The 15,785-nt window shown below is 35.8% G+C and overlaps 2 protein-coding genes across 4 annotated transcripts; one reads left to right on the top strand and one right to left on the bottom strand.

Annotated features, from left to right (window-relative positions):
• On the top strand, positions 1-9,261 carry LOC134842985 (uncharacterized). Of its 3 annotated transcripts, none has more exons than XM_063859555.1 (3): positions 1-504; positions 3,732-4,011; positions 9,081-9,261. In XM_063859555.1, exons 1-3 carry the CDS (start codon positions 467-469, stop codon positions 9,114-9,116), a joined length of 354 nt encoding a protein of 117 aa, XP_063715625.1. In that variant the 5' UTR covers positions 1-466; the 3' UTR covers positions 9,117-9,261. The 3 variants fall into 3 exon arrangements, with proteins under 3 accessions (XP_063715625.1, XP_063715624.1, XP_063715626.1); XM_063859554.1 differs by lacking the exon at positions 1-504 and adding an exon at positions 2,967-3,179; XM_063859556.1 differs by lacking the exon at positions 1-504 and adding an exon at positions 3,402-3,506.
• A 6-nt stretch (positions 9,262-9,267) lies between these two features.
• On the bottom strand, positions 9,268-13,778 carry LOC134841769 (N-terminal Xaa-Pro-Lys N-methyltransferase 1-A-like). The gene is made up of 2 exons (XM_063857806.1): positions 13,587-13,778; positions 9,268-9,948 (listed from the first exon to the last, which is right to left on the bottom strand). Exons 1-2 carry the CDS (start codon positions 13,758-13,760, stop codon positions 9,406-9,408), a joined length of 717 nt encoding a protein of 238 aa, XP_063713876.1. The 5' UTR covers positions 13,761-13,778; the 3' UTR covers positions 9,268-9,405.
• Positions 13,779-15,785: the final 2,007 nt, after the last annotated feature.

The raw sequence follows: 15,785 nt of genomic DNA, 5'->3' as shown, positions 1-15,785 counted from the left end.
TTCTATCCTTTGTAACTCGACGGATGAAGATTAAAACCACACGAACGATCAAATATATACAAAATATTGATAAAAGTATGTTTTGATATAATAGAACAAAGGAAAAGAAACCCGGCCAACATATCAAAGACCATCGCCATTTCTCTTTTTACCAATCTATATTTATCAGATAACATTCTGCGGGTTTCTTTTACCATCTCCTAATCGAAGTTCAATTGGACTAATTGAATCTGAGGCGCAAAAGAGGCGAAAACCAATTAGAGTAACGAGGCTATAACGAAGCACTTAAGCCCCCTAAGTTAATGACGCTCCCACATTTCCATTTAAGCATGCAAAATAAGAAGTGAAATACAACCGCAGGCTCAAATCAGGATAAACCTTCCGCTTTTACTAAAAAGCACAATCCTCATTTTAGGAAACGCACATCAATATCAAGACCATAACTTTTTCCGTTATCACATTGGAAATGCAGAACTCAAAACTGGACTTCAAAGGAGCAGCAAGGTAAGTAATGCACACGTCAAATAAACTTTCGGTACCAGTGTGTGACGTAAATATGTCTTTATATTAGGCACCAGAATGCCTAATGTAAACAGAGCGCTTCAAAATTGTTCAACTTTTTGCCTCGATTATGTCAACTAACGAATTTTTTTGCGCAATTTTTTTTGGCTGACTGACCTTAAATTTTTTTAAAGACGCCTTAGGTGCCAAGATATACTAATTATGAGGGTAGAGCGCGCCAGCAGCTGAAAAAACTTGGCCAAAAAATGTCTTTTTAAGGTGTTGGGAGAGCTCAGAAAATCAATTTGGTCGACCTAAAAAAAAAGGTCGACAAAATGTTTGACACTTTTTTAAAAATCCGCCTCCCTCCTTGAGAAAATCCTAGATCCGCGCCTGGTCTACCTTATTATTTGAAATTTAAATTAAGAACAAATCAATTCTTTTAGTGTCGAGCCACTAATTTTAATTCAGCCTGAAAAAAACAGTATATCAAGACTGAGTTGTACTTAAAAACTGAACATATAATTGCAGCGCAACTGCAACTAGAGAATACAACAAATTAATCAAGAAGTGTGCCACTTCGACGGGAACTCAGACGCTCGCGTTTTTTTTTTTTCAAATCTCCCAAAATTAGGCGAGTAAAAATCACGCAAGGAGCCTCTAAGTGAACTACAATACAAACCCCAATTAAGACCTATACTGACGTTTTCAGAGGTTCAACTTTTTCGGTTTATACAATTCAATTTTATGCACTCAAAAAACAAGGTTCGGCTAGGATTCGATTTCCAGAGTTCATGGCAGAGAGACGCCCGCGTTACCTCTAGACCAAGCGAAAAGGATCCTCGAAGTTGTTTAGGTTTCATAGTTGAGCAAGTTCAACTTCTTACCGATTTGCAAGCAAAGCTAATTGCGTGAAAAAAGTATAGATACCAATTACAAGCCAACAGACAGGAAAAATTGAAGAAAAAGGTGAAAGAATAAGGATTGTCCAAAATAGTTCAACTTTCGAGTTTCGAACATAAAAACATATCACGTTGAAGCTCTATGAATTTAAAATAATGTTTACGATTGGCACTTTTTGCGTAAAGCTATCCCATTTAGAGAAAATTGAATCAATGGGTACTTCTTCAATTCCACAGGAAACTCAGAAAATTTAAGTCCATTTTTGATGCTAAAAATCATTCACGTTTTTCGCCTTTTGATTTTTGCTGTTCTATAGTGAAATTTGCCTCAACGTAAAGGAAATGAAGTGAACTTAAAAAATCAAACCGCGAAAAATCAAAATTGAGCGCGAAAAAAAATTCATTCTTCCAGAAAAAAATCAGCAGGACAAATAATTGAAAGTAACTTCATACTTAATGAAATAACCAAGCCAAAAATGATGCATTATGGGATGAAATTTCCAATCTTATTTGCACTTTTCAGCAACTTTTTAGTCGCTTTTATTTAAAGTTAACCCAATTCGAGAAAAGAAACGATGAAATTTTCCGGACAATCAAAATGTCTATAAAACCACTAATCTAGCAATTCAACGAATGAATAAAAAGCCACTCATTATTGTGATTCATAAGTTTGGTGCCGCTCACGAAGCCATTCAAAGTTTAAAGCCTTGCCCCTCCTCGCTCGTCCCTATCTTGCCATTCCTCGTCCTTCCTTGCCTTGCGCTGCCCTACCCTGCCTCCTCGACCTGCCCTGCCTTGCCCCTCCTCTCCCTGCTCCTCCTCGTTCTGACCTGCCTTTCGCTCCACCACCCTTCCTCGCCCTGCACTTCCAGGCCTTGCCTTGAGCTGCCCTATCTTGCCTTGCGCTTCCCTACCTTGCCTTGCACTCCCTTCTGCGCCCGGCTTTGCGCTGCCATGCGCTCCTCACCCTCCTTGCCCCTACTCGACCAGCCCTGGATTGTCCTACGCGTCCTGCCCTGCGCGCACTACCCTGCCTTACCGCTACTCGCCCTGCCTTGCGCCGAAATGTTTCTTAAGCACTGCAATATACGAAACAGGTTAAGCGTGCAAAATTTCGTTCGTTTCAGAGCTTAAACATGAGACATAGTTAACTTAAGCACGGGGAGATAGGTAGTCGCAATCAAATATATAATAGATAGATGATACCACATATCATTTCCTTTTCATCTCAAACACAGATGGCGACAATACCATCAAAAGCCCACACAAATTATACCCCGTTTTTGATCCCAATTATTTTACCATCGAGTCGTTTCCTGCTTGCATGGTACGTTTTTTCAGCCCGGCTGCAAACGTTTATTGTTTTCAACCATTTATTTTAAAACGCAGAAAGCCCTGATAGAACAATAGGGAAACATGGATGAGGTAAAGGCCGAATACCCCTGTCATATGGTACTAGCAACAAAACGTTTCTTGCATAACGCAGTCCAATACTGCTCGGTTTCCTATTCTGTTCTAGTGAAAATATCCACGTTTGTCTTTTCTATACTGGTGAAAATTGTCCCATGTTCTAACAGTCTCAAAGCTTGACAGGGGAAACGACCATAGCTAGCTAAACAATACCCGTTTTATTGAACTGTTTTTACTTTGCTAGTTTTAATGGTGAGCACAAAAGATAACAGGAAATTAAAACGTGGACATTGAATCAGTTTTGATTCTCTTCAGGTTTCAAGATATGGAGCGCACAGAACATACCAAATTAAAAACAGTGGGCACGTAAGTTCTTTTGTTTGAAGTTTTATCTACGGATTAAATTTTTCCACTCAAACACCCACCCCTCCACTTACTGGTTCTATATACCCTCCCCCACCGTGCCGAGCGAAAGAAAACGAATTCGTCTCTTCTTGTCAGTTGTTTTGCCGTCACGACGTCTAATTAGAACGTCCCGTCATTAAAACAAGCCTCAAGAGTCTAACTCGAAGCTGCTAATCACCTTCGGGAGAAGCTTGATTCATGTTTTATCTTTTGCAGATATCAAATTTTTCTTCACTTTAATTGATTTTTTGCCGAGAACATCTAGCAAACAATGGAAATAAAAGACCGGTAAGTAATGAAATGGGTTATTTAATAAATGTGACTTTCCGAAAAGAACTTTTTGCTGGTTTTATAACCTTTTTCTTTTCATTAAAAAAAAACAATAGAAATTTCGAACAACAACCACTTGAACAATCCGAACTCACCATTATTTTTACTTATTACGAAAGAGTTAGTGTCAGCTATACACCTTGATCACCCATTTTTAGCGATACGTTTCCGTTTTTGTTTCAGAGCTGCAGTTGTCGCGTCGACCACTAAAACGAGTGCTGCTCGACGGAACAACGCTGCTGGAGCAGGAGGCACTCCGCGTCAGCCCAGCGACAACTTGCTCACCAAACTTGACGAAAAGGACAAAGCGCGGCAGAAATACAAGCGGATCCTGGCAGTTATTCTCTACTTGATCAGTGTCTCAATGGGGGCTATCATTTTAGGCATATACTACTCTCTTATTTGGGAACACACGTGGGATGTTGAGGTGGTGAGAGCCACCAATAACAACTCAACTGACAGTGTAAGACTATACTACGTTACATCAAAGAACATACGCGGGTCTCTAAGAACATAGACTACTAAGGCAAACATTGGAGCCGAATGCACTTTTAGCGAAATTTTTGGAGTGATCCCCCAGAAATGTATGTCGTATAATAGTATTAAAAGGGATTTTTTAGGAGGTGATTGAGTCAAATCTCTCATTTTTGCCCGTTGGATATATGGACCATTAACTAAGACGAACATAACAAATTACCCATGACGCGCATGAAAAGTACTTATATTTCACAACTCAAACCCTTGCGCCAAATTTTGCTTCAAATTTCTTAGTACTACTTTCCGTCTCTGCTGGTGTTGAATTGACCCTACAAATTTATCAACAAAAAGCAAAAGAACGAGCCAAAATGAGCACGCGCGTTTCTACTTTTATAACCAACATCAACAAGTTGTAAAAAGCATTAGAAACCGCCAGTAGAAAAAAAATTGAGCTCGGGTTACAAACAGGTTAATTGAACTTTAAAAAATTAAAATTGATTCAATTTCAAATTTTTAAGATTACCGCTTTTTGAACATAGCCAAGAGAATCTTGTAAACGTGTCAAATTCGGACTACTAAAAAAACTATAGATATACATATACATATTCATACGCTTTTTCATTCATCGGAGACATTACATTCAAAAGCTTTCTCAAATTTCTTCTAAGATTATTCTTGACAAGGTGATTCGTACTACAAAATCTACGTTTTCTACTAAATAGAAATCAATACCTGATGAAAAAAGGATTTGAGCATAACTCCATCTAGTTCTTTCTGATAACCAATAAACGGAAACGTTAAGAAAACATTTCGGTCAAAAATTGAGATACAAAAATTCTTAAATGTACTCAAAAACTGTTCAGAAAAATCTTGCAACCAAACAACCTGCATATCCAGCAGTAACAATCGTGGATTTAAAAAGCCTTATCCGCTGTTTGCTATAGATGAAGACCAAAACAGAAGAAAAATTAAGACACAAAATTTTTTTAAAAAATGAATACAAAAACTACAAGCCAGCAAAAGAAATTTAAAAAAAAAATACAAAAATTGGTTTTTCAAAAAATTCAGCCGGAAAGAATCGCACTCCTAGATCTCGTGCGAAACTTTCCGCAGAAAGTTTTAGCGCCTATAAAAACTAGAAAACCATGAATTAAATTTACTTTCATGAAAATCAAGAAAAAATTCTCCAAAACAAACAGAATAATAAAACCAGGCAAGAAAGCCGACAAAATTGAGCCGAAATTAATGAAGCCGTCAAAAACCAATTAATATCTTTCAAAAACTGTCAGCTATAAAACAAGTATCACCTCAGATTTTAGAGACATGCAACTTGGGTAGAAATGGAGATGCAGATGACCAAATTTCAGTCATCTTATGAACAAAGTTATTTATGGGAAATAGTCTAGTACCCGATTGCAATAACCCTACTTATTGTAAGAGTAAACATACACTTCCCATAAGAGACACATTCACAATTTCTGCAAGCAAACTTTAAACACAGAGCCGAAGCTTCGCTTCGCACGACTTCTAATACAAATGAAGAAAGCCGCTAAGTAGGACAAAAATCAAGTGTCGGGAAAACTAGATGGTTCAACATGAATAAGACCTTCCTCCACGAATAATGAATAGTCCCCTTCCTCCTCTATTTTTATGGTCCCTCCTCCTTCTGAAAACACACACATAAAAAAATTATGTAACTGTCAAATGAAACAATGTGCAGCCACTAAGCCCAATTAATATAAGCGAAACGAATTAAGTCGAAAAAAAATTCAAAAAGTTCATAATTCCCCCTCACTCTCAAAACACACACACCCAATGACAGCCTTTTTCAATCGCCGAAAGACGAAATATAGGGCCATTAGCCCGATAAAACAGAGGTCAAGCCCAAAAAAAAAAGCTGGAAAATGTTGTCATGCAAAATTTGCACTATAATTTCTATAATTTTTTTTTTAGCATTTTGTGCAATCCAGAGATGAGCATAAAAATTATGCTTCCCCTAAAACGACTCAAAATTAGGTTTGTTAGCCGCTAAAAGGTTATTCCCAATCATTAGCCCCACTAAAACAAAACAATTCTACAATATGACAAAAAAGCCGACAAAACAAAGCTGACAAATAGTCAGCTGACAATTAATTTGGAAACGGAATATTTCTTGTTTAAAAACAGATCCTCTCAGATTCGAAACCAGGACTTTCGTCGCCCTACGTGTATTAGTGTGCTGGGAACGCTAAGAAAATTGATGAACATTATGAACTGGACTTAAATTTACCATTTCTAATTTTGACCATTTTTGAAGTTATGTATGAAAAAAAATTGTGATAACTTATTTTAAGCGATGCAACTCAAAAATAGAAAACGGGGCGGAGGCCAGTATGCTGGAAAAAGACTTCAATTTTTTAAAAATCATACACTTGTCTTAGATAATGTTCATTTAAAAACTTTCCGAGAAACACTTGGGTCCCTGCACCGAAAACAAAAACAAAGACTTTGCTAAACAAGCTAACCCGAAAAAATTATATAACACTTTGTTATCCCTTGATAATTACAACCGTAATAACCGCAGATTGCTAAATCAAAATTAAAACTATTTCGACCAAGGTTGTAAAAAGAACTGAAAACCGAACGAAAAAGAAAAAACATAGCCGACAGACAATTGAAAAAGACGGAAATCAAAATGACAAATGTTTCGACCAAGTTTGTTAAAAGAACTAAAAAGCCCGAGGAAAACGAAAAGACATAGCCAACAGACATTTGGAAAAGACTATATTAACGCAAGTAAACAGAAAAAATACTGACTTAATTTTTGAAACTTTCGAAATTCACAAAATATGGCCTTAAAGCTCGTTTAATTTGCAGAACAGACTATGACAATATTTTTTGATAAAAACCCAATTTGAGAAAAGTGGATCAAAAGATAAATTTCTTAATCCGCTTGGAACCTGAAAAACAAAATCCACTTTCGAAACCAAGTAACCGATCACGTTTTTCTGATGTTTACACTTTTGCTGTTCGATAGTGGAGTTTGCCTTCCGTTTAACAAAGGAAACGAAATGCACTTAAAAGAATTCATCTCATTTCCTTCGATCGACTCTTAGTAATAAAAAATGTATATTTTATTATTTGACTACGTTGATCGGATCTTACAAAAAAAATAGATTTAAAAAAATTTAATCGTTCTCATGTAGTTTAACCGTTCTTAGAGTTTAATCGTTCTCATCTAAACAACGAAACATGATAGAACTAAACATTAGTATAACAATCCGACAAAATTGAAACCGACCAATCTCAGCGCTAAAAAAACCTTCTTAAAAAATTTCGGCACCGATAAAAATTACTAACCATGCTACTAATTTAGCGGTTATAAAACATACTGATTACCATTTCGTTTACTCAGTGCACATAGTCTTTTACGATAATGAGCACTCAAAATATCTTATTTGGGCCAAGGTATGCCAGCCAAATATAGATTCGCAAAAACTAATTAACCAAAAACAACTAAAAAACATCATTCTAGCACCGGAAATCTAATTTGACATGTAAAACTTAAAAACGGTGACCTCTTATCTGTCAAATTCGAGCCATACAACTTAATTTATTACAGACATGCTAGCCGATATGATCTAGGCAGAATTTGTTTACCGATCAAACTGTTTACTTTTTTTCAAACTGTTTAAAGTTCAATAATCCATCAAACACAAAAAAAACGAACTCTTTCAATCAAAATTAACAGTTAAGGCGTGAACTTTGAATGTTTTACCGCGCACACACTGTTACACGGAGGCGAAGCTGCACTTTGCGAACGCAGGCGACGAAATGGCCAAAGGAGCTTATGATGCCGGAAAACTAAAAACTGAGTGCATAAGCATTAAAAGATTAAAAAACTTGACCTTTACGGTATTCGCACCCGACCTTCAGATAACCAAACCACTCAGCCACATGCGCTTGAAGCATCAAAAAACTAGCAACCGAAACTCTGGATAGATAGAACACATGAAATTAAGCTGCTATCCTATGCATGCAGCGAAAATGCCGTGCCGCCAAAAATGAAAACTAAATTTGTACGAGCTGGTTTAGAAAAAGTCAGTTCGTAATATACAAAGCTGATTTAAATTATCCGGACAAACTGAATAAAATTTGAAATTTAAAACGCGTTTTTCTCGAATTGGGTTGATTTTGGACAAGACAAACCTTGCGTTAAATTTTAACAGAACTCATATAGTGCAATGTTTTGCAAAATTCGGGCCAACAAATTTATCTCAGAAGGGTTTAACCTCCTAAAGTGGGCGCAAAAGGTTAAACATGTTTGTATTAAAACAACTTGATGTTTTATATAGTAAGGACAGTTTTATAAAAAAGTTCGGACAGCCAAAAAAAATTTAAAAAGAGCAAAGACCATTTTCAGACAACTTTTGCACACAAAGCTAATTTTTTGAGTTTTTAGGTGAAATTGAGACAAGTTTGCATGCAAAAATTGCGCAAAATTGGCACATTGCTCTATTTAATTATTTCTGTCAGTCCGAACTTTTTGCAGCTCTCTATAAGGAAGTCATATTCAAAAAACTGACCTCTGAAAGAGCGCAAATTTTTTGGTTCGCTTTTTTGACATTTCAAATGCGCTGTGGAAAATTCGGTTGTTATTCCAACTTTACAGAGTTGTTTCAAATTAAGCGGAGAAAACGAACAACAGTGGAAACTTCAAATGCGTTTTCTCTAAAATTGAGTTTAAGTTAGACAGAAAGTGAAGAGAACAAAGTTGCTAAAACCGACGTTCCGATTTAAAGCTTTTTGCGAAGTTTCAGATTTTTCAACTTACATTGTTTTTTAAAAATAATTCACATTTAAAAATAGCTACAAATACTAGAACATGACATTTACATTTGAGTCCCTTGGGTTTGAAAAAAACTTGTATACATTTAGTTAGAAACTAATCAGGCACCAACTAAATGTAGCCCGAATAGCTTTTTGATAAACTATTTTCAAAATTCTTTTTGGAATACGAAAGTATTCAATTTGAGGTTGATAGAGCCAGTAAAGCCTCAATTTTGTGAATTTCAGGGAAGCAACGTCGAAGTTACCCAAGTCGAAGCATGAAAAGGAGTCGAGGACAACACGCCACGTTCCTAAACACGAAATTTATCAACTCCGTGCCAGCTAAAGACAATTTACCCTTCTTTATAAACAAATAGAAATAGAATGAATTGGCTATTTATTTTCGAATTAAAAGATAATGATCCAAGTTTTTAAAATCTATTTGAGCCTCACTCATTGCAAAAATGGGAGTTTGAGCTTATGAATTTCAGATAAAAACAATAAAACATGCGTGCATCAAAATTGGAAACAATATGGTACCACCAAAGCACAATTAATTTCAAATTCTATTCTAGCTGGTCGTTTCAGCTTTCGGCTTTAGAATAAACATGTAAACAGGAAACAATTCTTCTGGGAAATTCGGCTGCTGACACGATTCAATAACTTCTAACCCACTTTCATCAAAAATCTTTCTGAAAAGTGTCTCATGTCTGCAAACTGAACTATCCACTTCGTCAAATTCAACAGCTTTTCTGCTTTTTGTATTAGTTGTGTTTTCTTTTACAAAAATGAAACCTCCTGGCTTTAAAGCTTCTCTGCATCTTTCAAGAAACTTAACCAAATCGTTATCTGCCTGGTAACACAAAACCCATTGGCACCAAAACACGTCGTATCTGTTTTTCTCAGGGTAGAAATCTTGTAATCCTTTGTAAATTTTTTGTTCCACTTTCTTCCTCTCATCTCCCAGATATGCTTCTGCTTTGTCCAAGAACACAGCGCACTGTTCGACCATGTCAATTTTATCGAACAGTCCAGATAAGAGACATTTTGTGATTCGGCCTATACCAGATCCGCAATCTGCAACTCGAGTTTCAGTTGAGTTCTTTTTCAGATCCTTAACAAGATTTTTAAACTGATAATGACAACCGGAAAGACAATCGGCCTTAACATATTTTGGGCTTCGTTCATGGTTTTATCTTAAAAAGTGAAAAAGAAGGGTCTTTATGTCATTAAAGATATCAATTAGTCAGAATACTTTACAACACATTTGCAAAATTTGAACCTGCGATTTTAAAAAAACATTGAAAAATTGAAGCTTGATGATTTTATTCATAAAACACAGAGGCGAAGTTGAGCTTCGCACTACTTGCGCAACAATAATTATAGAATGAGTGCACCATGACGGTAAAAAAAATTAGCAAACAGAACTTCGAACAATATTACGAATTTTTTTTTCGTGCTTGAATTTATTTGAGTTTTTCAAAGAGGTCTTAGTGGGGTTGAAATTTGACAGTCAGAAATTGGTGTCAGAGTCTTATCGATCTCAAAAGAAGTACACTTTAAGAAAAAATAATCGGCAACTAAGTCAACATCCAAAAAGGTGAAAATTTAGTTTAAAAAAAAGATATATCAGTAGCGTAGTAGCGTATGCAAAGTAGATTGGAGACCGGCTGAAGCTGGAAGTACTTGTTTGATATTTTCTATGAATACTTCCGGCAATTTAAGCAATCGAAACAAGCACAAATGGCGAAAACCGGCAATATAAGCCATCGAAACAAGCACAAATGGTACAAATCACAAGTTGATGGCTTATTTTCAACTAAAAAAAGTAGGTCAAAAAATTAACTCTTTTAAAATTACTGAAATAACAAGTTCTTAAACGTCAAAAAGCGGGGATTAGGTCCAAAAGTTACGCGAGGTGTGATTATGATAAAATATTTTCGCCGCCTCAGATTTGGAAGGGTGAGAAGTCAAAAATGATTCAAAAAACTGTCAAAAAATAGAAACTTCCACATCTCCGAAGGCCATAACTTCTGATGTGAAAACATTTGGGCTTGTCAGCTCAAGCAGGTGAGCTTCTCATGACTCGTTCTCTCTACTGAACCCAACAGTGGGTGGGTAGTTTTTAAGAAAAGCAAAAAAACTTCAAAAACTGTAAAAAAAAAAAAGAAACAATTTTGGCTTTTCCAAGGTCATAACTTTTCGTTCAAAAGATTTAGGCAGAGCCATTTACGCAGCGGAGCTTCCCCAAACCCGACCTTTCGATTGAAATTAAAATCTCATATTTGGGAGGGTATTTTTCGAGAAAAGTCAAACTGTTTCAAAAGGCCATACATTTTCATAACACCTGTTTTTATCAAACAGGATCTAGATAATTTGGAAACTAAACCGACAGAGCTTAAATCGATAACCATAAAGCTAGAAAAAAAAGCAAACAATTTTCAGCAGAAATCAGCAGCACTTTACATTGTACATACAAAAATTGTACATACAAAAGTAGTACCCAGTAGTTAAATTCGAATTTTCATGAAATTGAGCATGTCAGCATAATTGATTCAACTGATTTTCTGGTGATTGTTTTATATATGCAAATTTTTATATTTTGACAGTTGTTCCTCTTGGCGTTTTTAAATTTGAAACTTTTACTTTTGAAAACAAAATAGCATAGTTCAAAACACTGAAAAAAGATTACTAGCAAAAAATTTAGGAAAGCTCTCATACATCGCTTTGTAACAGGCGGTGCTCGGTTAATGTTGAATTATACTTAATTATCTGTGCAACAAAACCGTCCTTGATAACAATTTATTATTATTAGATTACTAACAACTATTGATAACTTATGTCCTTGATCCTTGATTGTCTAATCTACTTATTGGGCGACATAATTAAAGGATGAGCCATTGAAAACTGTTGACAACTATCAGTTATCAGAAAATTGATATCGGAGCAACAAAAGAGGCGAAGCTGAGTTTCGCATCACTTGCAATACATGCGATCCAACACCAACGTTTCGTTTGTTTCAAGAAAAATAAAACCAGGGGCAGGCAACAGCTGAAAGTACCTGTTTGATAATTTTTGAACATTGATGCGGGATGAAATGAGTAATTTCAAAATGTCAACACAGAGGCGAAGTTGAGCTTTGCAAACTAGCGAGAACACGACAAAAAAGCAGCTTTAAAAAGTGCAACAAGAAAAAGTAGAAATAAGCCTCGAAGTGGTAAAATTTGCTACGTATGGGCTTCGAAACTGCGACCTTGAGAATTGGAGTCTCACACTCTGCCCTCTCGGCCATGAATGCTTAAAAACTGACACAAAAAGCAGCTAGAGATGCTAACAAATTGCCAATGCCATGCTGCAAAAATGGCACTAAATACAAATGGACACAATTTTCCAAGTAATTGTTTGGAATATAACAAACTAAAGGCATCCATACTAAATTTGCACCTAATAAATTGGAAAGCATAAAGCCACATTACGTATATAATTAACGTTTCAAAAATTGTGAGATATATTGATTTAGAAAATTTCTGAAACCGAGTTTTCATTATTGTAGTACAAATGAGAAAAAGCATAAGTCTCGAATTGGTAAAATTTCGGTTACGTCTCGGATTCGATCTACGAACTAGAAATTATGAGTCTCACATACCTTTCAGCCAGGGACGTTTAATTAATCACAGACACTAGCCGCAAATAAAGCAGAGAAAAGATGCTTTCAAATTTCTAATGCTACAGATCGTGAATATGGCAAAAATGTCACTTTTATTTGCTTATTAGGTTAGAAAAAAAAGAGAGTTCGTACAAATACACTAATGCTCGCAAGCTCGTTTGCGTAAAGCAAGAGGATCATACAGACACACATGTCAGTAGGCGATCTTTTCTAAGAGACCTTCGAAAAACGGTGAGGTAGTTTTAGAGAAAAACTAAAATGTTTTGCAAAAAGTGAAATAAAAAATCCAAATTGTCTCACAAAAACAAAATGAAATAAAAACCCAATTTCATACACTTTTATAATTAGCACCCAGAAAACAAGGCCAGCAAAACATTTGATTTTCTAATTAGCAACAGAGCAAAATTAAGAAGCGGAAACAAAGACGACTATCTTTGAGCAGAAAATAGTTGAGCCGAACAAAAAATAATATAAAATAAAACATTTAAAAATTTCGAAACTAAACGCAACTACAGTGAATAACACTTGCAATCACTATGGTATCTGCTTAAAGTACAAGAAAAATCCGTGATGTAGCATCTAAGCCGACAAAGCTTGAGTAGACAAACGGAAGTCTAATACAATTCAATTTTCACCGGTAAACGTTTTCTCGTTAATTCTGAAAAAACAAGGTCCTACTGAGACTCAAACCCCAGACCCTAGGATGCAAAAGCAACCGAGTTACCTCCAGGCTAAATGGGAAGGAACCTCGAAGTTGATAAGGTTCAATATTAAAGCATGTGGTATTTCTTGTAAGAGTAGTTGTTTGAGGAAAAAACGTCTAGTTCCCGTTTACAGAACACTTGCTCTGGCACGTGTAAACATCGGATTAATTGAGCTGTAAATTTCTTGAAAATATTTCAGCATTGTATCAGAAAAAAAATCAGAACGAAATTGAAATTATTTTCAAATTGTGTATGAAATAATCAATTTAAATGATAGAATCCAAAGTCTCTCGAAAATGCGACAATATAATACATGCAATTTTCTGGATTAAGGTAAAAAAAGAGCGCATAAGTACTGAAAAATCAGCAAATAGAAAGTACCTGGATATATGAGTAGACGAACTGCATGGATGACGTGAGATCGATTGACGATAGTTGTTCCAGACCACCCATCATGCCCTGGACTGTGGGATCCACTTTGGTCCAGTAGTCGTTCGCATCTCTGTAGAAGGTGGGGTGGTCTTCTATGTCCTTCACGCCTTTCTTTTTAAACATCTACAATATCTTAAAAACTATTTAGAAATAACATATTGCTTCAAATGAATAACATATTGCTTCAAATGAGATCATAATACAAAATGATGTAGACATTAGTATTTCCCTTCGAAGTGACTAGAGATAGATAGATAGATAGATAGATAGATAGAGATCTCCATTACACTGCTGTCTAGCACTAGCCTATTTTTAGGTGACTCAAAGCAAACCAAAACTTTCAATTGAGCCAAGAAATAGAAAAAAAATAACGTTCATTGTTTTAATGACATAGCCAACAGACAGTTGGAAAAGGGGACAGTGCACTCGAAGCGACCAAAAAGACTGATTTCTTTATATTGAAAACTTATAGAAAAAATATATCATCTTAATGTTTAATGGCTTTCAAAAACCGTTTCTAATTGAATTTATTTTGATAAAACTAACGCAATTTCTTTAAATTTTATTGCAAGTTCTGAAAAATTTTATACATGAAATAAAGCACCACGATTCCAAACTGTTTTTCCGATTCCTAACTGTTTTTTTGAATTCGAAATCCTTTGCAGTACATGTTCTGAGAACCTGAAAAAACCTAGAAGCGAGACTTATTCTCCTGGTCTGGATGGACTTGAAACAAATCTTCAAACTGACTGTAAAGATTCAAGAACCGTTCCAATTTCTCAGCTTAGAAATCAATTGATTGCATTTTAACAGTCGAATTTTGTTCATAATTTTCCTTCGATAACCCTAAATCCCCACTCCCATTTTCAGCTGCACTTGCACATTTGCAATTTTTGTTTGGATCCTTCTCACTGCAAGACACATTGGTTCTAGAAACTTCTGGAATATTCGCTAACTGCCGTTGATCCCTCGCCTTTCCAACTGCCAATTTCGGTTTCCCTTTATTCAAAGCCTCCAGTAAAACACAGGCTTTACACAAAGCGTTACTTGCGACGAATCCGCAACGTTCACAGGTTCCCTGGGTAGGCGTACACGCTGGTAAATCGACAAATTGCATAGTTTCACCTGAGTAAATGATATCCATGATGACCGAAGGTCGGATGCTTTCCAGATCTTTAAGATATGTTCTAGCATAGCCTCTGTATGCGTTTGGAGCGTAGATGCATTCAGTTGAAAAGTAGTCGAGCTTCTTGAAGTGAGCGTACATAACGATTTCTTTCTCGTATGTGTACTTCAGAGGCTTGCATCGCGGAATCCCGCCCTATAAAAGTTTGGCCTATTGCATAATGCCCAATTTGGAGGATTGCTGACCTATAGTACCCAAATTACTAGAATACATTTATATTGAATCCGAAACTCGTGGAAATCAAGAAACATCAAACTAGTAAAAATAACCTGATATCAACAAGAATGTTCTAAAGAAACATAAAAAATGCACAATTAGACTCTACAAAAATACTGTAGAAAAAGGACTGGTAAACGAGGTTTGGAAAAGATGACCATTAAATGACCTTGTTTCCCGTGATCACAGTACTGCACCGCCTCAGTCTCGCAACATCTCCCCTCAACATATTCATCAGCACCGTCTCAGCAACATCATCTGCATTGTGACCAGTCGCCACTTTGTTCACGCCTAGATCATCAAATCGCTCGTTTTGAATAAACATGTTCAACTTCTAGGCCTGGTCTTGTTCTTTTGCATAATAAAATACAAGTTTTAGTTACAAGCATAATATACAAGTTTTTCAAAAAAGATTGATCATTCATTTAAAGTATGCTTTTTTAGCTGTAATGTCGTAGTTCTTACCACGATAAAGTTTCTCATTTTGGTGCTAATTTACATTCCGTGTTCTGTAAGATTTTTACTTGATTTGTTGTTAATTTTGAACATTTCTCAGAAAATTTATTTGTTATTAATTTTGAACCTTTCTCAGATAATTTACCCATGATGAATTAGTCAACTCGAAAACATTCCGATTTCAACATAGATCTACCTGTTTTTCTCTAACTTGCATATCATCATAAACCATCATGTTTAAAATGCACTCAAACTCGAACCCATTGGAATTCACCGGTAAAAGTTTTCTC

The sequence above is a fragment of the Symsagittifera roscoffensis genome, chromosome 3 (genome assembly GCF_963678635.1).
Source record: "Symsagittifera roscoffensis chromosome 3, txSymRosc1.1, whole genome shotgun sequence".
NCBI classification, from domain to species: Eukaryota; Metazoa; Xenacoelomorpha; order Acoela; family Convolutidae; genus Symsagittifera; species Symsagittifera roscoffensis.
This window is presented reverse-complemented; position numbering and strand designations above follow the sequence as displayed.